General features: G+C 32.4%; 4 protein-coding genes across 4 annotated transcripts; 1 reads left to right on the top strand and 3 right to left on the bottom strand.

Annotated features, from left to right (window-relative positions):
- Positions 1-10,046: 10,046 nt before the first annotated feature.
- Positions 10,047-10,730, bottom strand: LOC114175324 (nodulin-21-like). The gene has a single exon (XM_028060104.1). It carries the CDS (start codon positions 10,728-10,730, stop codon positions 10,047-10,049), a length of 684 nt encoding a protein of 227 aa, XP_027915905.1.
- Positions 10,731-15,042: 4,312 nt separating this feature from the next.
- Positions 15,043-15,991, bottom strand: LOC114179527 (vacuolar iron transporter homolog 4-like). Its single transcript, XM_028065897.1, has one exon. It carries the CDS (start codon positions 15,894-15,896, stop codon positions 15,231-15,233), a length of 666 nt encoding a protein of 221 aa, XP_027921698.1. The 5' UTR covers positions 15,897-15,991; the 3' UTR covers positions 15,043-15,230.
- A 5,238-nt stretch (positions 15,992-21,229) lies between these two features.
- Positions 21,230-22,161, bottom strand: LOC114176981 (vacuolar iron transporter homolog 4-like). The gene has a single exon (XM_028062185.1). It carries the CDS (start codon positions 22,044-22,046, stop codon positions 21,381-21,383), a length of 666 nt encoding a protein of 221 aa, XP_027917986.1. The 5' UTR covers positions 22,047-22,161; the 3' UTR covers positions 21,230-21,380.
- A 2,429-nt stretch (positions 22,162-24,590) lies between these two features.
- Positions 24,591-25,427, top strand: LOC114179395 (vacuolar iron transporter homolog 2-like). Its single transcript, XM_028065723.1, has one exon. It carries the CDS (start codon positions 24,665-24,667, stop codon positions 25,280-25,282), a length of 618 nt encoding a protein of 205 aa, XP_027921524.1. The 5' UTR covers positions 24,591-24,664; the 3' UTR covers positions 25,283-25,427.
- The last annotated feature ends 587 nt before the right edge of the window (positions 25,428-26,014 follow it).

Raw genomic sequence — 26,014 nt, 5'->3', positions numbered from 1 at the left:
GAACAAAAATTGGTGAAAATAAATGTTTATTTTACGAGGAATAAAGAGGCGAGAAATAAAATTAAAATTATTACTTTTTTTTACATTATTTTTCTCTCTCCCAGACATATTCAAAAGTTTTTACTTCTTTTCTTTTTCATATATATTTTTAACCACAAAAATGAGTTCAGAGATGCTCATAGTACATTTGTATATGTGTAATAGAAAAGGGGTACATAACAAACAATTGGTGTGGAATGAAAAGTACAGGATATACAGAAGAAAAGAAATAATATGTGGATGTCGAAGAAGATATGGCAATGATAAGAATGAAAATGGATAAATGATAAAAATACAATTATAAAGATAAATATATATATAATTGTTTCCGTATTTCATTCATAAAATATCTTCTACAAGAAGACACACGTACAAATAAAAAAAGAAAAATAATTTCACAAAGATTATTTCAATATAATTATGAAGATTATAATAAGAGAATATTGTTCCAATAACATAGATCTATAAAGATAGTTTCATCAAAAACTCAAATTCAATGTCTCTTTAGTTGTTATATTAAGTGGGAGTGTGAAATACTCTATGAAACAAACACGAAGACAATTTCAGTTTCCATCCTCTGAATTATTCTTTACTTTCATCATTTTTTTAGAACATTTGGAGTTCTCATTACTGTAAAATGGACTTTCAACGTCATCAATTACACGTCGAATATAGCAAAATCTCACATTAAAAATGTGTGGTGATATATTTATAAATATTTTGTCCAAAATGATATCGGAACTTCTTCTAATTGACTTCAATTTTGAATTTGATATCAATTAGAGAAGTTCTGACGACAAATTAGGATTCTAAGGTAAAAAAAGGATGTGAAAGGTCACATTTTTATTATTTCACTGTGTCTGGGGATTCATTGTAGCAAGACAACGACGACAACAAGATTTTGAGGTCCATTGACTCCATTTTACCCCATTGACACTTGTGGTGCTCGTGTTCTCCAAAGGATTCATTCTAATCGATTGGTTTTCATAGTAAGGTTAGTTTTCTACAACTTTGCATTTCCCTTTCTCTCTTGTATTGAATGTGATGACATTAGTTATCCCTATTGTTGAGTGCATGTGGTCTTTACCCTTGTATTGTCTTTGTGTGAGACTCCCTTTGTTATTGGTCTTTCTCCTTTGTTGATTGCATGGTGGTTTTATGCTTTGTTATTCTTAGATTGTTTATATTTTTAAACATTTAGTTTTTATGTTAGTTTTAATATGATTATTTAAGTTTATCTTAGTTTTATTGTTAGTTTTTTTAATTATATGATTAATTTTAAATTTATTAGATATTGTATGTTTATATAATTTAAATTTATTAGATATATCGGGTGAATTTATATATTAGGTGCATTTTAGTTAGTTGAACACTAAGTGAACCTTAGTCTTCGTTTGAAATTTAGTACAAGTGATTAAATATGAATCATTTGTATTAGATCTTGAATTGTTCAATTGAAAATTTTGGAATTTATTTTCATTATTTGTTATAACGTGTACATTGAAGTTTATGCATAAATTTTATAAAATTTTGGTTGAAATCATTTTGTTTTGTTCTCCATATGCATACTTAATTGTGGTCAAGAGAGATCACTTTCATTTTGTGTACTTCAGATACCAATGTGTAATGCTCCCAAAATTTTATCAAATTTATGATGTTAGACTTCTTCATGTACGTGTTAGCGAATTGTGAAAATTATTTTTTGTGCATGGATAGGGTCTCACCTTGTGAGAGTTAAAAATTTGAGATTGATGGAGTTTGTTACAAACTTCGTATGGATAGAAGTTAGATAAATAAGCGTCGCACAGGAAAAATTAAATAAATAAATATTTATCTAAATAAATGTGAGGGCGGGAATCCCTAAGTTAATTAATATGGAGAGAGAAGACAAGGAATAATATTAGTTCAAATGGTTGAGAGTACTTGATTATTATGAAAGGGCTTGAATTCAAGTTCGGTGTATGTCATTAAGGTGTTAACTTTATTGTTTTAATATTTTAATAATATGTTGGATCATGAGGCGTGATAATATAATCCTAGAAGCATAGGACACGAAACATGAATTTGATGGTTGGTTATGCCCTGGCTTGATAATTGGGTGGTTTTGTTGCCTATTCCTTTCTGGTCATGAATGAGAGGGTCAAAAAGCAATTGAATGACCATTAATCTCATTTTAATGTAATTTTCATTTTATCCATTAAAGCAATTAAAATTGGGGTTGGAAAGTGAGAATAAGAGTGGAATTAGGGAGAGGTAGGGTCCTTTTGGTATATACCAATAACTTGCACTGGAAAATTGAGTTGAGAATGAATTGGGAGGCCATTTGGAGTGAGAAATAGTGGAGCCAAAGAGGTGGGATGCATCACGAAAGGACTTGGAATTTCAACTTGAGCAAGGAATCCAGGTTAGGAGAGCTGAAATTTGTTCTTTAATGTATATTTATGTAATTGCATGATGAATATATGCATGAATGCATCTTTCCTTCTTCCAATCAGGTTTTTTTTTGCATTTCTGGGTTTCTGCCTAGAAACTGCCTGGCGGCAATGAAGGTCCACTAGGCGACGCATGCTGTTTGAATTAAGTTTCTGGGTTCTGCCCAGAAACCGTCTAGCGGCAATGAAGGTCAGCCAGGCGACACGAACTGGATTGGTTCATTTTCTATGATTTTGTGGTTTCAATTTAATGTGCACCTTTATTTTTGTGTAGTTTTATGCATGATGGATGAACCTTTGTTGAATTCTGCATGTTCGAGTGTCTTAAATTGACCAAAGTAGGTGTAATTACACTATTTCTTGTATTTTTCACGCAGTAGGGATCGTCGAGATCGTCGAATGGTGGTTTCCTACCGCCAAGTGCCAGGTCTCTAGTGTTGTTTCGTTGGGCGAAAGTATCTAGTCATTGGGCGACTACGTTTTTCTGGTCTTCGCAATTTTTGTAAAATTGTGTTTCCTGATTCGTTAACCGTGTGATTTAGTTGAATATTTGACATCAGGTTCATAACAATTTGCTCTTTAGTTTGTACGGTGTGATCTTGGTTTGAATATCTGTAGTTGGAGATATATGATGCGAATGATTGTTGGATTAGAAGTCTTTAAAATGCATGAATAATCTCTTGATAATTTCAAGTAACTACTAATGTGGCATGAGTTGGAAGCATGATTGGGTTATGTTGTGAGTCTCCATGAATTTGAATGTTCCATTGAGTTAGTCACATGTTGAGAATTGGTTTATTGGTGAATGCATGTGTATCAATATTAAGGAAATTGTTGCATAGGAGGTGTGAAGGGCTATATTAATCTGTATTGGTGCATAGAATCATGTGCTTAAGTTGTTAGAGTGATGCTGCTTTATATTTAATATGAGCATGTGTTATTCATAAGTTGAAATTGAATGCTAGCATGGATTAAATGGTGGAGTATATATATGAATATATAGGGATTGATGTATATGATTGTGTTCAAGTGTGATTTAGTCATGTTAATATGACTGGATGAGCATTTTTTGTGTGATGGATTTTATGTGGGGTGATTGGGTTCTTTGGAACCTGTTCTAAAGTGCCAAAAACCAATAGTAGTGATGCTACTGATGTAGCGCATGGTGGCACGGGGTGAGCCGTCAGGCGATAGTAGGAACTAGGGAAGCCCTTGGAGTGTGCGATGCCTAACGATGAGGAGGGTCCCGCCAGGCGATAGCAGCCAAAACAGTGGCCAGTAGGACACGTCGCGCCTAGCGGTGTGTAGTGCCGTCAGGCGATTTGGAGTGATGTTTCGCTTGGCGAAGCTGGAGTTGTGTCAGGCGATTCTGTGTGCCAAGTGGGTTGCTTGGAGGATTTTACACCCTTTGGATGAAGGCCTTGAGAAGATGACTTGTTGAGGGCCCTTTACGAGTTGTAGCTTGTAATGGGGGTTAAACACGTGACCATTTTAGGTTAGAGCCTGATAATATAGGAATTCCGGTGTGAGCGTGCTAATGGTGGCTAGTATGGATGGTTCACTTGACTGCTCTTCACAATTGTCGTTGGTGAAGCTGGTTGTCTCGTAATGAATACGGATTGTGGTCCATATTGGGGAGCTCCAATTAAGGTGGAGACTTGCTATAGCATTCCTTGAGTTGTGGTTCAAAATGAAATCCCTTGAGTTGTGGCTCAAGATGGAGGGTAAACATGTGGTGATCCCAGGTTGTGGCCTGGTGATATTGGAAACCGGTGTGAGTGTGCAAGTTGTGGTTTGTATGGATGGTCTTCACTTGATTGGGCAGTCGTAGGTTATAGCCAATGATGTTGTTAATCTTGTGTCGAGAGTACAAATTGTGGTTTGTGTTGGGAACTCCAACTAACGTTACGAATAGTGGTTCATAATAGGATAGTCCTACACATGTATCTACGAGTTGTGACTTATAGATGGTGGGACCACAAGTTGTGGCTTGTGGGAGCAAAGGATATCTTAAGGTCATCATCTGGAGACGTAGAATGTGTATGAACATGATGGTGGTCATGTTTTTTAGTATTGGAGGATAGTGGTTCTCTGATGGGTGTGTGTGTGTACTCTTTATGTTGATTATGAGTTATTTATTCTATTAGCTCACCCTATCTGCTTGTGTTTGGTGATGATCGTGTACTTCGATACACGGGAGAAAATGATGATGCAGGTAGAGCTTGTGACACTTAGATCCGAAGAGGGGCTAGCTTGGGAAAACCTTTATAGAGTTTTATTTTATAGTTTATATCTACGATTTTTTAAACAATGTTTAATATCAGTTTTTGAATATGTAAATATTGAGTAAAATTATGAATTTTGAATTATACTGCATGTTAATAAAATTTGAATATTCCCGCATCTTGGGAAAGACAATTTATTAAATGCAAATTTATTTTCATATTATTCTATTTCATTTAAATTAGTAATATCCGACTAGGATGTTGCAACATTAGTTAAATGTATGAAAAATGGGTTCTTGTGTTCTTGCAATATGCTAAAAAACACACAATCTCCGTGAACAAGACATATTATTGTCCTTGTGTTTGTTGTTTTAATCAAATGCATTAGAAATTGGAGACAATGCATGATCATATGTTCATCTTCTGTATAATGATGAGTTATATAGTTTGGACTTGACATGGAGAAATATTACATAAGCCTACGACATCACGAAAAATAAAATATGTGGATGAATGGATGAGTGATGAACTAACTTTACATGACTACCGATAACTTTAAAATTGTTTAGTTTAAAAGCAAGAAATGGATGAACCGATAAAAGTTTCATAGAATTATTGGAGTTACTGAAGAAGATGCTTCTAGAAAATAACATGTTACCTATATGTAATTACGAGAGGAAGAAAATTTTATGTCCAATGGGTTTGGAGTATAAAAAGATACATGCATGCCTTAATGATTGTGTATTGTATAGAGACAAGCTTGTTTGACTGAAGGTATTTCCAACATGTGGTTTATCGCAGTTTAAGAAGAAAATTTATGCAAATAGTGTTGATGAAGGCACAGATGGCCCCCTCTCTAAGGTGGTGTGACACTTGCCTATAATACCTAGGTTGAAATGATTGTTTTCCATTAAAAAATATGCAAAGAATTTGAAATGGCATGTTGATGGAAGAACAATCTTCTTCAACACCTAGTTGATTCTCCACATTGGAAGAATATTGATGAACAAAGAAAATTAAGACTTGGAATGTTACAGATGGTATGAATCCTTATGGGAACTTTGGTAGCAAAATAGTTCATGGTTAGTTTTGTTGGTGATTTACAATATGTCTCCTTTGTTATGCATGAAGAAAAAACATATGATGTTGTCTATGATGATATCGGGTTCTAGACAACTTGAAAATGACATTAATGCCTACCTGAAGTCGTTGATCGATGATTTGAAACTGTTGTGGGAAGAAGGCATTGATGTGTTTGATTCATATTGTCAATAAACTTTTCGTTTCCATGCAATGTTGGTTTTCACCATAAATGATTTTCCAGCATATGGTAACTTGAGTAGTCATAGTGTTAAAGGTCATTATGAATGTCCCATATGTGAAGAAAATACGAGTTACATTCAATTAAAGCACTACCATAAAATTATGTATACAAGACATCGAAAATTCCTTCCTAAAAAAAATCATCCTTACCGAAGAATGAAAAAAGCATTTAATGTAATGTTGGCCAGGAAAAGTTGGTAGTCGAGATAAATCCTCGATTAGGTAGACTTAGCGACCCAAATGCACTAAAATTTAATAACTATTTGGGAATTAACATGTTGAATTGGTTTTTAACATGTTAAATGGTTTGTTGCATTAGTTTTATTTGTTACATATTTAATCAGTTGAATTATTTTTTAATCAGCTGATTTAGTGATATCAACATATTAAATGGAAAAATCAACCTGTTGAATATGCGAATAGATTGGCTATAAGTTTTGGTTTTTCAGAGAGAGATTTAACACTTGCCATTTTGAGCGCAAAATCATTCAATATCCTGGGAAAAACTCCCTCTCTCTCTAAAGCACACAGAAGTGTAGCTATTGGTGATTGATCTTTGATCTTTCTTGGAGCAATTTTGCTTAGTTTAGGAACTTCAAGAAAAAGGTATTGTTCGCTAGGGAGAGCCTTCATTCAGGTTTGATCTTTCTCATGTTTCTAGGTGTTGCTTGGTGGTTTTCTAAGTCTGCAAGTGTGATCTTGTTGTGCTTATTGAGATTCTTGTGGAATTCAAGAGTCTTGGTTTGTATTTTTCTTATTTTAAAAGTGTTTTAAAGTTTCAAGAAATTTGGTTTGTACAGTCTTTTATCTGTTCTTGTGTGTTTTGGCACAACTCGAGGCTTGGCTCATATCTGATTGCTTATTTGAATCAATTTTGATGATTCTTTCATGCTATTTTAGAGTTTAGCTACAATTTCAAAATTCTGCAGAATTCCCAATGTTTCAATCGACTGTTTTGATATTTTGGTCTGTTGATTAACATTGCACTATTAACTATTTAATGAAATCAACCTGTTATCCCTATTTTTAATCGATTGAAAGTATGCATCCAATAGTAATTGCATTTTCATCTTATGGATAATCTGATTCAATTCAAAGGTGTTTTAAGTTTTCAAAAGTAACTAAAGTTTTTATAAAGCCAATTCAACCTCCCTTCTTAGCTAATTACCCATTGCAATACTCACATGTTCCATATGTTTACTTAAAATAGATCTATTGTTTAATATGTTTACTTAATTCATCAACATCTAATATGTTTATTTTCAAACAAATAAATTTTGACATTCCGAACATTGAGTGAGTTTGGAAGAATATGTTATCTCACATAGCCGCCATATGAAGGGACTTCAAGACCTGGCTCACATGTAATTATGTGTCCAAAGACAAGAAACATGACACTCCTTGTATTAAGTACCACATAATGAAGGAAGAGTGGATGTAGTTTCGTGCATTTAGAGAGTTTAAGGAATGACAAGTTTGTTTCTTAAATTTGTTTTATAATCATACCACCGCAACATGTCTCGCAACTTGCAGGTCCTCCATCGTCGTGCACGTTATCTGGGAAGAATAAGATGTCATGTCTCCACTACTACGCAACTGCTACGCGTCCTTTTTCCTCTTGGTTGGAGTTGTGATAGTGCCACTGTGATGGTTTTGAGAAGCTCGCGGTAGTGGAGGCTCTTCCCTTTTTCCAGGCGTAGTGCGGGACTCGTGTTTCTGATCACAGTGACATGTCTTTGTCACATTTGTGGTTTGCGATAGAGTCGCAGAGATCGCTATCTCAATGGCGATGGCTCACCATCTTAATAGTGGTGGCTTTCAACAGTAGCCCAAGCGTTCTTCTTCGTCATGTTGGAGGTGCTACTCATGATGAAGCTTCTGGGGAGGGGCACGTTGCTTCTTTTCCTTAGAAGAGGCGTCCAATGAATCATCATAAAAGAGCAATAAATCCTAAAGTAATTGAGTAGTTTCCAATACCCCAAACAATATACAATAGAATGTGAAAACGTACCTGATTATTGGGAAGAGAAAGGAATAAGAACAATACGTATTGTGCTCATTAATGGGACCATAACCCCTTATATAACTTTTGTGAGTTACTTAATTTCAATATTTCTAATTTATTCCCTTTGTCAAAGTAGAATTTCGTTGTTATCTTTACATTTAATATATCATGACATATATATATATATATATATATTCTTACCCTAATACATTTAATTTTTTTGTAACACCCCCGGATCCTCTTGGGCTTACCAGGCATCCCACCTGCCACCCTCAAACCGGTTGTGTTAGGTCTGCAGCCCAATACACCCCAACCCCTCACCCTTCTCCGTCCATTCATACTGGGTGGGTTGTTGCCAGTGGGAATCGAACCCCCAACCTGACCTTTAACACCTCTGGCTCACCAGCAGATGCTACCAGTTGCGCTATATATATATATATATATATATATATATATATATATATATATATATATATGACTGAAATTGATAACATCACTGCCACAAACATGACTCCAACCACATGTATTCTTTACTCATAACTACTTGACTAAGCATGCATGAGTATTATTTGGACCTAGTTTTCTCTTTAATAAACAAATGTTGTGATCTAAACTATTATAAGTTTTTCTCACAACAAAAAGAATAGCATCTTGAGACGAATAAAAAATTGAATACATTAGTTTTGAATACAGCCAATGTTTTCATCACAAAATGAAGTTTAAAGATTATTTGAAAAGTTGAGAACGTTAATAGCTTTTCCATAAACACCGTCTTCAACTCCTTTTTTTTTCACGAAGATCTTATAGAACTAAGGAAAAAAAGTGTAAATCCTTTTAAAGCCAATGATGGATTATCTTCTATAACCAAGCATTGAAATGATTATCTTATGATTATGTTTCACTATAATATATGTGATGCTATATAAATCATATTTAATTTACCATATAAAACGAAATTAATTTACCATAAAGAGGTAATAGAATTAATAAGATATGTATAAGAGATTTTACAATTATTCAAAGAAAGTATAAGTTAAAATAAGAAAAAAAAAAGTGGTTGAAAAGAAAGTAAAAAGAGAGAAAGAAATATAATTAAAATAAATACTTTTTTCCTATATTTTATTTTGTCTTCAATTTAAATTATTTTTTTATCAACCTTTTCTCCTTCCAAAAATATACTATATATACACTACAAGAAAATGTTTCGTTAGTAACTAATTTTAGTGACCAAAAACTTTTAGATATTATGATTACTAATTTAGATACAAGTTTACAAAGTAAAAAAATTATTGGTTACTAAAATAGTTTCTATTATGAATAAAAAATTATAATTGGTCACTAAATTGGTTTTTAAAATTAGCTACCATAGTTTTGGTTACCAAAGAAAATTAGTCACTAAAAATTAGCTACCTAAGTTATGGCTACCAAAATAACTTAGTTACTAAATTGGTCTCTCATTAATTAGTGAAAAATTTAGTGACCAATTATAATTTTTTATTTATATTAGTAACTATTTTACTAACCAATAAATTTTAATTTTATAAATTGGTATCTAAATTGGTCATTATAGTGACTAACAATTTTTAGTGACTAAAATTGGTTACTAATAAAAAAATTTCTTGAGTCTTTTCGTTCACCTATACATGTGGAAATCTTTTATAATATATTATAACCTTTTACCAGTTAACTTTATTTTTTTTCAATGTAGGATTGGTTTAACATTGAATCAATCAAAAGATAGATATATATGATATATAAATTTTTATTTTTCACCTTCAAATCTTGAATATGTAACTTCAGATACCAATCCAAACATACAAATATAAAAAAAAAAAAATAACATTGAATATTGTTTCAGTTTTATGGCATTTATTTGTGAGATATATAATATCTTTAGTTTTAAAATATCCTAATTATTTTGTTATTGAGAACATCATAGAGAAGAAATACTTGAGAAGAAAGGTATAGTAATTAGGTTGTTCAATGAGAAACAAAAATCTTATTCATTTCCTACACCATTCTTTATTCTAAAGCACTAGCATCCAGTAATTTGGTTAACCCAAAAGTGATGGCCATGGCTATCCATCCTCCAAGAAGGAACCTTAAATAAGATTTTAACTTAGGAGTTTTTCCCAGTTCAGCCACCACCCTTCCGAACACAACCAAAGCCAAACTAGCCGTTGTCACGACCACAATAAGCCTTGTCTTGTAACTTTGTATGAAAGCAGCTGAAAGAAGAGGAATCAATGCACCAACAGAAAAGGATACTGCAGATGCCAAAGTAGCTTGCAGTGGATTAGGTAACGTTCTTTTCTCCATTGCCATCTCCAAGTCCTTTTCCCCTCCTAAACTCTCTCTCTTCATTTGAGACATCTCAACATCGTACTGAGTGTACACTGCAACGTACTCTCCTATCGCCATGCCACAGGCCCCTGAAACCAACCCTGCAAAACCAGCAAGTAGCATAGCCTTTGCGTCTTTCTTAACGGCTCCTACACCCATCATCAATGAAGCAACCGAAACCAACCCATCGTTGGCTCCTAAAACTGCTGGACGGAGCCACTGTGCTCTTTCCATGTAGTTTATGTTGGCATGATCTTCGGTAACTTTCTGGGTTTGCTTCTTATCGGTTTTGTTCGCTGGACTTGGATGCACTGCTCCTACGTGGTTTTGTGACACCAAACCATTGGGTGTTGCAGAAGCCATTTTGGTGCCACAACAACCAAGAAGATGAAAACCAGAGCAGAGCAAAGTCCGTGAGAGTTAAAAGGCTTCTTAACGAGAGAAGATTCATAAATAATGAAAGATTTGCATGTTTATGTTGTCTTGTTTGTGCATTCCGACAAAAAAAAGAAAAAAGAAGAAAGAGTACACTATTTGGATATTTAGAAAGGGCAAAAGTATATATATAAATATGAATACTTAACAAAAGATAGACGTCATCATGATTTGAAGTTGGGAAGAGGAATATTGGGTGTGATTTTTGTATACTTTTTTTTTTTATAATTTTTAACAGATAATTGTTAAAATATAATTGCCTAAATGTTTTAAGTGATACTAAGCTTGATTTTTTTTAAGTAAGTAATTATAGGTTTGAGATTTGTGTAAGATTCAGGTTTGGGACTGGTGAATGAAAAATATATAATTGAAGGTCGATAAAGATGATCAATTTGTTTTTCTAGAAATTAGAAATAGACAAAGTCAATAATATGTACTAATGACATAGTTATAAAAACATTATTTTACGTAAAAATATCATTATAATATTATTTAGAAGATTTAAGGAGTTATTGTATTGAAACTTTCTTTTGCAATTTAGTTAGATGTGGTACATTATTATAAGTAGATAATAGATTTAATTTATTAAAATATATACACCACACCAAAAGTGTGTTTAAAAATAATATATATATATATATATATATATATATATATATATATATTAAACCTTTTCATCATAGAAATATATTTTAAATCTCGAACATCGCAAAATAATGCATTTATACACATTTATATGCCACTTTTCTTTTTTATTTAGACACCATTTGGTTAGATGGAAAGAAAATATAGAATAATGAATCTTAAATATTAAAGAAAATAGATTACAAGAATTTTGATTTGTAAAAGTCAAGTTCTTTTCAATTAAAAAATAAGAGAATAGTGTATTGTTTTCTCTTCTTTTATTGTTCAAACTTTATTATTATTCTCTCTTCCGAAGACAAAATAAATTGAAATCAATAACTAGAAGTGGCCTTTCGTCTTTATAAATTTATATGTACATAAAGCATGGTGAACGGCCAGAAAAGAAAAAGGTTCAAAATGTTTACTGGCAGATAAAATATCAAATTATGAAAGGGAAAGACAAAGAAAAAAGAAGTTAACTTGCTTGCCTTGATATTAATGCATTTATTTTATTCACAAAGGCCGACGTAGTTTTTAGATTTAATACCCTCAGTCACAGTAATAACTTCTGAAATTGAAATAAAATATTTTATTAAATGTGCCGAATACACAGTCTTTCAAGGTTTAATTGTTTACTTATTTTTATGTTAAATAGCATATATACATGTAAATAGAGATCTTATTGGAAGAAATACAGACGATGCGCATTTCGATCATGTTATTATATTTTTTAAAGTTAAACATGTAATACTGTATTGATTTTAGTTTAATATTTTTCATAAACATGTAATGACTATTTATAGTTCACAATTGAAATGTATGTATGTATATATAGTAAATATTTACTTAAGTCTGCACTCATTTAAATTTATATTCCGTCTAAATATAAATTTAGATGGGATCAATAATTTTGTGACTTTATTTTGAAAAAAAAAATAACGTAAAATTGTTTGACTTTATACTATATTACATTTTGTTATATATATATATATATATATATATATATATATATATATATATATATATATATATATATATATATATATATATGAAACATATGAATAAAATAAAATAACAATTTTTTTTTCTAACATATCTCTTATATATCTTTTATTTCTCATGTTACTACAATCACTAAAAATTTTTAACACTCATAATGTTTCATACTCTAATTATCTGATCTCTAATCTTCTATATTATAATACGACTCTTAAAATTTTATAAGTCATCATCTTAATTAAGTCCGCATAAAATTCTCAAGATTAAAATACAGACTTAAATGAATGTTTACTTCCCTGAGAGAGTGATCTAATAATTGTTGATTTATTTATTTTTTTAAATTGAACGAGGTGATTGAGTAGGTTAAAAAAAACTAACCAATATAACTCGATATTAAAGGATAATGATACTTTAACCCACTTTTTTTGACCCACTTTTAACTCACCACTTTCATCATTCTTAGATCATTACATCATATCACTACAAAAAATTAAAATAAATGATCTAAGGATGGTGAGAGTGATGAGTTAAAAGTGGATCAAAAAAATAAGTTAAAATATCATTATCCGATATTAAAATTCTCAGACAAATTTGCTGACATTAAAAAAATTCAGTTACTAACGAGAATTTATTGGTAAAGTTTAACAAATTCAATTACAAAATAGTGGTCAACTTCAAAATAAAAAATTTGGCATATTTTTACGGATGAAAATTTTTATTGATAATGAAAATTGTAATTTGCTGACCTATTGACAATTTTTTTATGAATAATACAAACTTTAATTTATTGACAGTTTCATTACTAACAAATTTTTTTATCAGTAATTAAAATTTTAAAATTTATCATCAAAATTTGTTAATAAATTTAATTTTTGTCAGTAAAATTTTGTACATTATTACAAAATTTATTATGGTGGAGAAGAAGAGGGGAATGGACTAAATATGACATTGATGGCAACACAAATCAAGTGCTTCAACACGCTGGTTATGAAAACTTTGTAATACATATTTTGATACACCGCCGTGATTTTAATTTGCATTTTTTGGAATGTGTATGTGAAAAACACAAAGGTATTGTAGGAATATTCTTGGAATATATATAGTACTAGTAACGAGAGTGTGAATGGAAAGAATCCTTTCCTAGTTGTTGGTTTTATAAAATCTTCTATGTGTAGCACTCAAATGATCCTATATTTATAACTTCTTTTGTATGTTAAAGAAAAATACGAATTTGTTTTTGAGTTAAGATACTTGTATTGTATACAACTTTTCTACAATTGTTTTTAATGTTTTTCTTTTAAATATTTAAATATATCTTTTTATTAAATTAGTTATCATTTGGTTGTTTTAAAACACATTGGTTATCAATATAATTTTTTTTTTCTTTAGTTTTAGCTATTTAATTTGAAAATTGGTATTTTTAACCTTATTAGTTTGAAAAAGGTTAACTAAACATCTTTTTAAGCTATGATCAAGAATGTAATAAAAACAAAAACCAAAAGATACAAAAACAAAAAACCATGCGAGAGATCTAAGAAAAACAATCACTTCTATCGAGAAAGAAGTCATAACTAATGAAATTAGGAAAACTTATCCATCTAAAAATAGAAAAATTATCACTTAAATTACAATTGATTAACTTATCAACAATACATTTCCTTAACAAAAAATGAAAGAAAGCATGTATAAATTTGATGTAATCTATTTTCCCCATTTGATCCGAAGATACCATAGAATAATTGTCTTTTTCCATAAGTCACACGGAAGGGGACAAAAATTCCATTGTTAGAATGAATACTTTGAAAAAATAAATACATGTATTATTGGATGATAAAAATGAAAAATTAAATTAAATTATTAGGTAAACAACTTGTAATTTTTGAATGACAATTTTTAACGACATTTGTGACAAAAGACTAAAATAAGTTTTTCCAAATTATAAACTAAGGATAAATTTTATATTAGAATTATTATTGAAGAGATTAAAATCACGTAACCAATATTAAGAATAAGATTATATTCATCTAGATAGTATCCCTCCCAATTTATTATTTGGCGGGAGAATTGTCCCTACCGGTCTTCACAACTGTCTCGATCTGTTTCTTTTTATTCTTTGGATCCATGATTTAATAATATTTAAAAAAAATGTAAAAATATATAACATTTGAGTTACTTAAAATAATTTTTTTAATTTTCTAAATATTTAAAATAATTCAATTTTTAAAAATAAATCAATTATTTTTTATCAATTATACTGATAGTTTTTATTTAACCTTTAATTAATTTACACTTATACATTTACTCTTGTAAAAAATAAATAAAAAAGGAAATATGAAAAAAATAATAACTATTTTGTGAAGACTGAAAGAGAAAATACTAATTTCTAAATTTTTGCATAAAAACCTTATAATAAGAAAAATTTTAAAAAAAAGGGAGGCAGTATTATTTGTTTATTCATAACCTAGCAAATCAGATGCATATATTCTACTGTGCAGAACTTCAAAAAAAAAAATCTAAATTTTGCTACAACAAAAAAAGGTTGATAAATATAAATTTGAAGATGGTTATATAGAGTATAGACAAGATACTACACACAAATATATTATATTATAAATATGTTTCCACTGTGACAGTTTCACACAGTACTCGAAATACTAAAAACACACATGATAAAGAGTTGAAATAAAGCTCGGAGATATCATAGAAAACACTAATATCCTTTGGAGAGAGCTATGTAGTGTAACAGCACACTCTTGTTCACAGAAACAAAGCAGCCACAGCTTAAACGACAATAACTGATGATGTTCAAAGTTCAGCAAAGCCAACCAATTTGGTGAGGCCAAATGTTATGGCCATGGCCATCCAACCTCCAATCAGCACCCTGAAACAAGATTTCTTCACCGGAGTTTTTCCAAGCATTGCTCCTATCCCTCCAAACACCAACAATGCAAGGCTAACTGCACCACCAATAACTCCCATCCTAATCTTGTGCCTCCGTATAAAAACTGCTGCTAGCATTGGCACCAAAGCACCAATAGAAAAGGCTAGTGCTGATGCCAGTGCAGCCTGAAAAGGGTTCGGAAGCTTCTCCCTTTGAGATTCTTCATCCACTCCTCCATTGTTATTACCCTCTCTCTCCCTTTTAAGCTGAGTCACCTCTATGTCGTACTGAGTGTACACAGACACAAACTCTCCAATCGCCATGCTACAAGCCCCTGCAACTAGTCCAGCAAAACCAGCAACAAGCATGGCACTGATGTCTTTCTTAACAGCTCCAACACCCATCATGAGTGAGGCAACAGAGACTAACCCATCATTGGCTCCCAACACTGCTGCTCGAAGCCACTGAGCCCTTTGAGAGTAGTCGATGTTGCTCTCTTCGCTTTGTTTTGACTCCACACCATTTGCATGGATGGGAATCTCAACTTGGTTTGATGAGATTCCATTAGTTCTAGCTCCAAGGTTGGCCATGTGGGATGATAAAGGTGAAATGAAGTTGGAAAAGGTGGAAAGTGATTAAGAGCTTGTGGAGAACACACGCTTCTAGGGATGAATATTTATAGTGTGAGGGGTCGTCAAGTTTGAGGCGTAAATGACCTAAATATACTGATAAAGGAGTTGTGATATTGTGACCAGGACAGCACATAAGTTAGTGACTTGTTAAAAATTCACCACCAAAAAGTGGATCCAAGTCTCATGGTAATAATATAGTATTCCTCTTACTTGCTTCAATAATGTTTACATTTTTGGTTCATCAGTTTGAATAGTCATAATATAGATGAAGAAATGAAGGATTGGAAATTTAGCTTGCATGTGTGTTGTTTAGAGAGGTATTATGCTTCAAAAACTCACATAGTCACAGAAGAATCTATCTCGGAGCATCATGGATAAAAGTTTTCGAACCATTGATCATGACAGATCTGAGACTTATATCTGTTTTATGTTGCTGCATGCTAAGTCTATATACGCATTACACATGGAGGATATATAGTCAAATAATGCCATTTCAGTTTTCCAAATGAATAGTAATTTTAAAATAAATTCAAAGTCTTAAAATTACAATTATTTTCGAACATATATAGTGAATGCATAAAAGATTTCCATAAAGATATAAACTGACAAATTAAACTCACGAGCCATGCAATATTCATATAAAACCATGGGATCAGGAACAAGAAAAAAAGGAACAAATAAAAAAAGTGAATCTGAAACCTATTCACTCTCGTTACATTAGATCGTTTATAATTGTTCCACTGTACAAGACGAGTGTAAATTTTTATTGTTTTTTACTCTTTTGGATAAATCAATATGTAAACTTTAAGTAGTCTAGACAATGATAGAAAGCAAATATCCCAGTAAAAGAAATCAAACACTTGACTTAATTTAACATACAAGTGAAATTTGCAGTGAGATAGAAAAAGGTATACATATATAATTAATATATATATATTATTTGATGGAGTGTGCACTCCACGGGATATAGTGGCAACTTGTGTAAATAATAAATTGGAGGAGTGTGTAATCCACACGAAAGATAAGGCTACGCACTTTCTTGAAGCAAAAACAGCCAAAACTGGGCATTAAATTTATCTTTCTGCAATTTAAGAAAAGTTTCCCTGAAAGTGACTTATTAAATATATTATGATAACTTTTCTTTCAATAACCCTACATTTGTCTAGTTTATACATGTTAGATGAGATAATGGTTTTCTTTTTATCTCTTCAACATGTTACAAGAGATGCATCAGATAACAGAAGTTAATCCTATATTAATCACTTTAACCAGATAAATTATTGTTCACTCCTTACGTTGTTTGAGCAAAATACCCTATATTAATCACTTTAACCAGATAAATTATTGTTCACTCCTTACGTTGTTTGAGCAAAATACAAACGTGGTAACCATAGAATTCTGATACAGTCTGTATATCTGTACTGAATATATACGACATAGAAACTGTGCAGCATGAATACTTACGCAATGAGCATTAATTAGAATACAGACTTCATTCAATATAACCCAACAAGGATGATTGTCGGGGAGTAATTAGTTTCATTTTTGGAGCAAGAAAAGAATATAATTGAAGTGTAATATCATTCATGATAATTATGCATTGGAAAGAAAGTGGATATGTGTATTAATTCGGGAAGTTAAAAATCAAAAGCATTGTTTTTAATGATAAGCCTTTTTCTTGCTATTGTATATAACTTACCCGAATTTTATGTAGTTAATCAATATAACCCAACAAATTTTTCTACTAATTAGTATAAGACATAACAGTGTTTAAATCAGTTGTTTGAACAAATAATATTATTTAACTGTCTTGTACTAACAATACACTTATTTTTTGTGACCAAATTTAATATGAATCGAGTTAAAATTTAACAATTTTAACATTGAAGTGATTCTTTTGGAGTTTTTCAAATTATAGAACAGTGCTAAAACCCATAAATTTAAGATAAAGAATCTGCTAAACAACGAGGTAAATATTACAAATCCTTCTAGTATTATGGTAATCATATTTACTAATGGCTTTTGCTGGTACTGCAAACAGCAAGAGGCCATAAAAAAGAACTTGTTACGAACTATATGGCTGTGTGAAAGGAAAGAGAAAAGAATCTGATATAAGAATAAGAATACCTAACAAAAAGTGAAATTCAACACGTTAAAATTTTAAAATCGGAGAAATTGGGTGGGAATTTCAGCATTCTCACTGCATGTCCTTAAAGCAGAAAAAAAAGTACAACCTGACGAACCCACTACGGGAAAATTAACACTAACAAAGCAATAATGCACAATCCACTTTGAGATAATATTTTCTTAAATGGAATTAAATGCAACGAGAAGATACTAGTTTTAATTTTAATTCTTTTATGCTAGGTATTCAATGATGTGGCATGTGGCTTTCTTGCGGTGTACACACTCCCCTAACTTATTTAATGATAAATACTTGGATCCGCAAATCCATTATGTTTTATAGTTTATACTTTTGTTAATGAGTAAAGGGCTACTACTAACCTATAACAAAGAATATGTTGAGTGTCGGAATAATATATCAACCTAGAGATATCTTCAAAATATACTCAAAGGTACACCGGTCTTCTACTTAGCTCGACACGTATCAGGTAGTTCTGGTGTCTACTTCCTTCTTATTCTTTAGTTGACCACTCTTTTTCCTATCTTCGTGATCACAAGTCTTGTTCATTATTTCTGTCGAGATGTTCTTTTACGATGAGGGTGGGTGACCTTGGCAAGGGAGCCTGATCACTCCAACACTGAAGTTAGTTACTAGTAATAACATCAAGAATGCAATAAATGGGATCATTAGCTTACCTCATGAATAGTGTTATTTATACTACCTAGATGGTCCCTGCTTGTATTGGGCCTAGGTTTTGTAGGATTAAATCGTCTTAGGGTTTCCTAATGCATCTACATGTCTTTAATCACTTTGTGATCTGTCCTTTTGCCTAGGTGGATCTGTACCGCAACACTGACATACGTGTCCCTGACTGATAATTTAGTACGTTCAACATGTGATTTTAGAACAAAACAGTTACATCCAAATACACGAAAAAATAGGTGCATGACTATACAATTTTTCAAAAGGAGACAAAGTTGTGAAGTCGTGATTTTGATTCAAAATATGAGTTGATGTAAGAGTAGCTTGCCCCAAAAAACACTTGGAACACAAACAGATAATAAGAATGATCTTACAAGATATGTTTCCTTTCAGCAAAACCATTTTGTTCAGGAGTATTAGTGCAAGAGGTCTGGTGTATAATTCCATTAAAGGCAAGTAAAATGGTAAAATCATTAGAAATGTATTCACCCCCAAGTCAAAACGAAAAGTTTTTATGGTTGTAGAGTGTTGGGTCTTTACAAAAGCATTAAAATTTTTGAAAATTATGAGATAATCAAACCGACATTTCATAAGATACATAGATCCAAGTGAACGAGTGAAATCATCAATAAAAAAGAGACATAATATCTAGAACCTCCTTTGGTGGATATAGGAGAAGGTCCCCATACATCATAATGCACAAGATCAAAAGGAGCAAGAGAAAAAGAATTACTTTTATTAAAAGTTAAAGTGAAAACTTTTGCCAGTTTAGAACCATTATAATGAGAAATATCATGATTGTTCAAAGTACACAAGACTCTAGTAGATGCTAAAAACTTTAAACGAGATGCAAAAACATGACCCAAACGAGAATGCCACAAATGAAAATGTGGAAAAAAAGAAGACAAACGAAAAGAAGATAAATCCACACTAGAGGCTGCAATTATTAACTCTTGAACTGATTCAAGACATAGAGCCCACCTTGCCTACGGCCTATCCTAATCACCTTCTAAGATGTGTGGTCCTTCAGATGGAGAAAAGTACATGTTATATTCAGAATCATAAATTTTCTCAACATAAATAAGATTATTCATATCAAGACCAGGCATGTAGTAAATATCAGACAAAGATAAAGATGATATGACAATGGTACCAATACCAGATAATGGAATTGAATTACGGTTAGCAGTTGCAGTTGAATTGGATGAGTTAGGTGATAACGAAACAAAGAAGACAAATGATGTGACATATGATTAGTGGCACCCGAGTCAATGATTCATTTTTCAGAAGATATATTCGGTGATAATATATTTTGAGATCTCAAGGCTATGTTGGCTTGCGACTGGAAAGCAAGTCTAATTTCCTTTGTTAATAATTCATTAACAACATCATCAACAAAAGGTAGAGTGCTACGATGCAAATTTGAACCACGCAAACTTTCAAAATTACTACGCAAGGCTATAAGAAATTGAACCAAACATCGTGATTTCCTATGAGTAATATACGGTGCAAAAGCACTCAATTCTGCAGGCTCAGTCAAGGCAAGTTAATCCCAAAGGATTGTCATGATAGAATAAAAGTCTTGAGTTTTCATGCCATTTTACTTCATTTCACAAATATTTGTCTCAAGTTAATATTGTTTGGAAAAATTAGATTGTGTATACCATCAGATAAGTGATCTCATACCTCAGTTGTAGTATCATATTTTTCCAATTGATCGTCAATCGAGTGTGCGACAGAATTATTGACCCAAGTGATAATTTTAAAGTTATCAATTTTTCATACCACTAAAGCAGTAGCATAATCATCAGCTTTGGTGTCAATTGAATTTTGTCTTAACACCTGAAACATAACCCCCCACATGGACTTTCCACAAAGAAATTTTTTCATAACATAACTCCAGTATGAATAATTTTTACCATCCAATTGCATACTAATAGATTGAAGAGAATCATCTTTACGAGTCACCATAACAAATTGAATGCAAAATAGAAATGTGAACCATATAGCGGAAGCAATGAACGAAACAAACTACAAACCCAATATTAGAGGATTACAAATACCTTAAAATGGCATAAAGAACATGGTGTGGAACCTCCAAAAATGCCTTAAAGTGGAAAACAAAATTGCTATCAGATGAAACAAAGTCAGTATAAAACTAATGAAACCTAGTAAAACGTTTGAAAATTTGTGAAAGAAACTTATAACTTAGGACTTAGGTATTAGGGTTTAGAGTTTAGGATTTAGGAATCCCTTATCAATCATGAACTGTTTAGGACTCTTGATATCATGTAGAAATCAAAGAAATATATGAAGAAGAGCATTATGTATTATTGATTGTCTAGACATTGTTACAAGAGGTGTATTATATAATACATAAAACTTACCTTAAAAGTTATAAGTAAATAGACCTAAAACATGAACTTGTGCTAACAATATTGAAAAAGGATAATAGATTAACCTATACAAGAAAATAATAAAAATCAGTATTTAATTCCTAACAAGTTGGGTTCATTTTAATAAAAAACTACCACAATCTACAAAGAGTAACACATGCCGGCACAAGTACTCATTACAAAACCAATAAAAACCTTTACTAAGAATATCAAACACATTCAAAGTTGAGCAGAGCCAATCAATCTGGTGAGGCCAAACGTTACAGCCATAGCCATCCAACCTCCAATCAGAACCCTAAGACAGGACCTCATCACTGGAGTTTTTCCAAGAACTGCTCCAACCCCTCCAAACACCAACAAAGCCACGCTAACCGCAGCAGCAACAACTCCCATCCTAATCTTGTGGCTCCTTATAAACACAGCTGCTAGCATTGGCACCAAAGCACCAATAGAAAAGGCCAGTGCTGATGCCAGTGCAGCCTGAAATGGGTTTGGCAACTTCTCCCTTTGAGCTTCTCCATTCACTCCTCCATTGTTATTAGCTTCCCTCTCTCTCTTAAGCTGAGTCATCTCTATGTCATACTGAGTGTACACAGAGACAAACTCTCCAATTGCCATGCTACAAGCCCCAGCAACTAATCCAGCAAAACCAGCAATAAGCATGGCACTGATGTCTTTCTTAACAGCTCCAACACCCATCATAAGTGAAGCAACCGAGACTAACCCATCATTGGCTCCCAACACTGCTGCTCGAAGCCACTGAGCCCTTTGAGAATAGTCAATGTTGCTCTCTTCACTTGGTTTTGGCTCCACACCATCAGAATGGACAGGGATCTCAACTTGGTTTGATGAAACATCGTTAATTCTAGCTCCAAGGTTTGCCATGAAGGATGATAAAGACAAAATGAAGCTGGAAAATTAATACAGAAATGGAAAAGGAGGAATTTGATGGTGTTATGAGATATTATTAAGAGCTTGTGAGCAACACACGCTTCCAATGAAGAATATTTATAGTGAGGGATATGGTGAAGTTTGAGGTGTCAATGTACCTAAATTTTGATAAAGGAGTAATAATGGTGATCAGGAAAGCACTAATTGCAAGTTAGTGACTTGTTAAAAAATATATATGGTTCGCGTTTAAAATTCTCCACCAAAAAGTGGATCCAGGTCTCATCAGATATTCCACTTCAATGTAATTTTTATACGTTATTCATCTTATTGACTCCAATCATGTTTTTAGGTTTGGTTTATTAATTTGCAGATTGTAACAAGGAAAATTAATATATCAGATTTCGAGAATATATGAATAGTTAAGATTTAGCTTAAATGTGTTCAAACTTCCATATAGTAAATGTGTTCAATCCTGCTTTTTGCTTTAAAATCTCCTATAGTAACAGACGAATGTATTCCTATAGGTTGTGCATTTGATATATTTTCTTATTGGCCGCGTCTGAAATATCCTCATCTGGATAGCTTGCCAACACAAGACTATATATGAAGTTTCTACATAGATTTTTCTGTACGGATCACATTTCTTCTGATTTTTTGTTGCATTCAATGTCTCAACGCAATAGATAAAATGAGTGTTATATTTTCTTCATTTTAAGTAAGTGTCATTTGAAGTTTGTACTACTATTAAAATATCTATAGAAAGGTAAGAGAATGTACACCAAGTTATAAGTTGCTTGAGATATGCAAATCCGAGATTAATTAATAACTACTTTTAGTATTCACTTTTGCTTGTTATAGGTCAGTTTTGACTCATGTTAAATCTATGTTTTCTTACCGTGTCAATCACCACCATCATAACTTATATAATATTTGTTGAATTGTTAAAGAATTGTACGTAAGTAGGCAAAGGAAAAAAATAGGAGAAACATATGAATGTTAAGTGGTGTCCTTTAGGTTGTAGCCACAAAACAATATTCAAGACAATACAAGTAGAATATGTATATATATAATAACTTGGAATTTTTGTGATTCATTGAGAAATCATATGTAACTTAGGCAGTTGAAGCTTATGATGTAAGTAAAGAATCCCAGAGAAAGTAAAACAAATGGGCTTCTTAATTTAGAATTACATAGACTGGGATTTGGCATGAGATTATATATTATATTTGTTGGAGTGTGCACTCCACGGGATAGTGGTCATTAAAGTAAAGTGATTAATAAATTGGAGTGAGGAGTGTGTAATCCACACTAAAGCTACAGGCTACACACTTTCCTGAAGGAAAAAACAGCCAAAACTCGGTGCTTAAGTTTATCTTTCTGCAATTTAAAAAGCATTTCCTGAAAGTGACTCTAATGATATTTGGCTTTCTTTTAGTGTGTGTTATCATTACTTTTTTTTCTAATTTTTCCTTGTATATTGGAATAATAGCCATTTGTTGAGTGCTCCTCTTCCTTCATTTATTTTGTTTAAGGCGAGATATCTTATTTTTCTCTTCAATTGTTACAAAGGACACATTAGATTAGAGGAGGTTAGACCCATATCATCGTGTGAAATTATGAAAACCATGATCAGGTTGCTGATTCCTTAAGTGGTTTGAGCCAAAAGACATAACCAATGCTCATAAACATGTGAATTCAAACCAGTCTAAAACCTATATAGCACCATCGCAAACACTGTGTGAAAGACATGAGCATAATGATCATTAATAAAAAAGACCTGGCATGCATGATTGTGGGAGAGATAGAGAGAGAGAGAGAGAAAGGTACATCACACGAACCCACTAGGGAAAATTAACAATAATATTAAAGCATAATGCATGTCTCCATTTATGATTTTAGTTTTCTAGATTTGAAGAAGGAACTGGGGTGAGATAATACTAGTTTTAAATAGTTATTATTTCCTCATATTCAAAAGTGGCATGAGGCTTTCTTGTGGAATACACACACCCCTGAATTGATTAATCATAAATACGCCGATCCTCACATCCTTAAAGTTATGTTTTATTATTTGTTTTTAATGAATAGAGGGGTTGCCACTACCCTAATCTATATTATAAGTACAATGGAACATTCCCTTGTTAAAGATAACCCCTCCACTAAATCTATACCTTCCTATCTCTATTCTCCAATATTATCATTCACTTATCATTCACAACTTTGAATACGCACTCCAATTTTGAAAAAAAAAAATGTATATATTTTCACCATGAGAAATTGTGAAAAAGCTAAACAGATGCTCCTTGATGATATAAACATATCCTATGCGTAGTGACCAAGATAAAATGAATCATACAAAGCATCCAAGCAGGTCCATGAAAAAAGTTCATTCATTGTTAATTAAAAGCTTCAGGAATTATTAAAACAGGTGGCCACCCTTCATAGTGCTCTCCACACCATCACCACTGAGGTCCATTATCATCAAGAATACCTAACTGTAATCTTACTTCTATGTTCTATGTCTATATAATAACTTCCATGAAGAGAGTGTGCCCTCCACAGGCAATCTTTTTCTATTTTCCCTTTATCCTTGTACCTTTCAATTCTTGTGCATTATGGATTCTCTTGGCACCAGTGGCAATGAAATGCCAATTAACCATGTTGAGATTCTCAAACACTCCAATGATATAGAAGCAAATGACATGGAAGAAAACAATATTAAGTACTATGAAAGGGAACAATGTCTTGGGGCAGCAGTGTTTGGAGTCAAAACTGGGTTGTTCGTAACCACCTTTTTGATGACTGCCATTGAAGCTTTCAATGAAAACATCATAGCCATGCTTCTTGCTGGTTTCTTAGGACTAGTTGCTGGGGCTTGCAGCATGCCAATTGAAGAGTTTGTATCTGTTGACACAGAGGTAGCTCAAATGAAAGTCCACCATAACGAACACAACGAAGTGGAGGAAGATGATAACCTTCTAAACCCTTTTCAAGCTTCCTTAGCATCAGGAATTGGATTTTCTATTGGTGGAATGGTGTCAGTGCTAACAGCTGTTTTCATAAGGGACTATAAACTCAGGCTGCTAGTTATTTCTGTGGCTATGTTGGCATTGTTGGTATTTGGAGGGATGATAGCAGTACTTAGAAAAAGTAAACTAGTGAGAAGGAGTGGTGATAGTGGTGATAGTGGTGATTGGAGGTTAGATAACTATGGCTATTATTTTTGGATTTAAGGAATTAATTGGGTGTAGTAGACTTTGAATGTGGTTACCATATATACATAGACAAATAACTTCAGTTGTTTTCTCTTCCTTTGTTTTCTTTGTCTAGATTGTGAAGGTATTTTCTGTATGAGAACATGTCTAATTGGGGTGCTAACTTTCTTCTATTCTTCTTTCCCTCTGGTGTTTCATTAATAAGCATTCCATGTCTCTATCTCTCTCTCTGAATAAAGCACTGAACTACTTACTATATATGATGTGCATGCACACTTATGAGTACACCTCGTTTTGCAATAAGAGGCAAAATCCATGTTTAATAAAAATGAAAAAATCATTTTATACATGTCATTCAGAAGTAATCAACTATTAACCCATTCAGCATATGACAGTCACATGATATAATGTGTTGCAATGATATGAGAATTATAATGATATGACACTAAGACATTATAAACTGGCTTGTTAGGACCCGTGGCAGAAGATGGTGATATACCTCGGTTTTCAATTGAACTGAGGCAGAAGGTGGGATAAAAATCTTCAAAACCAGATACAATCCATCTCCTTCCTCTGGTGTGCGAAAACCCTAACCTTCTTATTTTCTTCTCTGATCCTCTGTGTGAGTTTCATCAAGGAGTTGGAGAAGTGTACCAGTAGAGTGGCTGGTTGTATTGCATTTTGAATGGGTTTGTGACGTTGTTGTGTTTGTGACTCTGGTTGTGTTGGTTATGGAGATCTCATGAGGCG

This window comes from Vigna unguiculata, chromosome 3 (genome assembly GCF_004118075.2).
Source record: "Vigna unguiculata cultivar IT97K-499-35 chromosome 3, ASM411807v1, whole genome shotgun sequence".
NCBI classification, from domain to species: domain Eukaryota; kingdom Viridiplantae; phylum Streptophyta; class Magnoliopsida; order Fabales; family Fabaceae; genus Vigna; species Vigna unguiculata.
The sequence above is the reverse complement of the archived record's forward strand: the minus strand, read 5'-3'. Positions and strand labels throughout refer to the sequence as shown.

Coding starts and splice junctions, on each gene's coding strand:
- LOC114175324 (XM_028060104.1), bottom strand. CDS start 10,730: ATGGCTTCTGCAACACCCAATGGTTTGGTGTCACAAAACCACGTAGGA.
- LOC114179527 (XM_028065897.1), bottom strand. CDS start 15,896: ATGGCCAACCTTGGAGCTAGAACTAATGGAATCTCATCAAACCAAGTT.
- LOC114176981 (XM_028062185.1), bottom strand. CDS start 22,046: ATGGCAAACCTTGGAGCTAGAATTAACGATGTTTCATCAAACCAAGTT.
- LOC114179395 (XM_028065723.1), top strand. CDS start 24,665: ATGGATTCTCTTGGCACCAGTGGCAATGAAATGCCAATTAACCATGTT.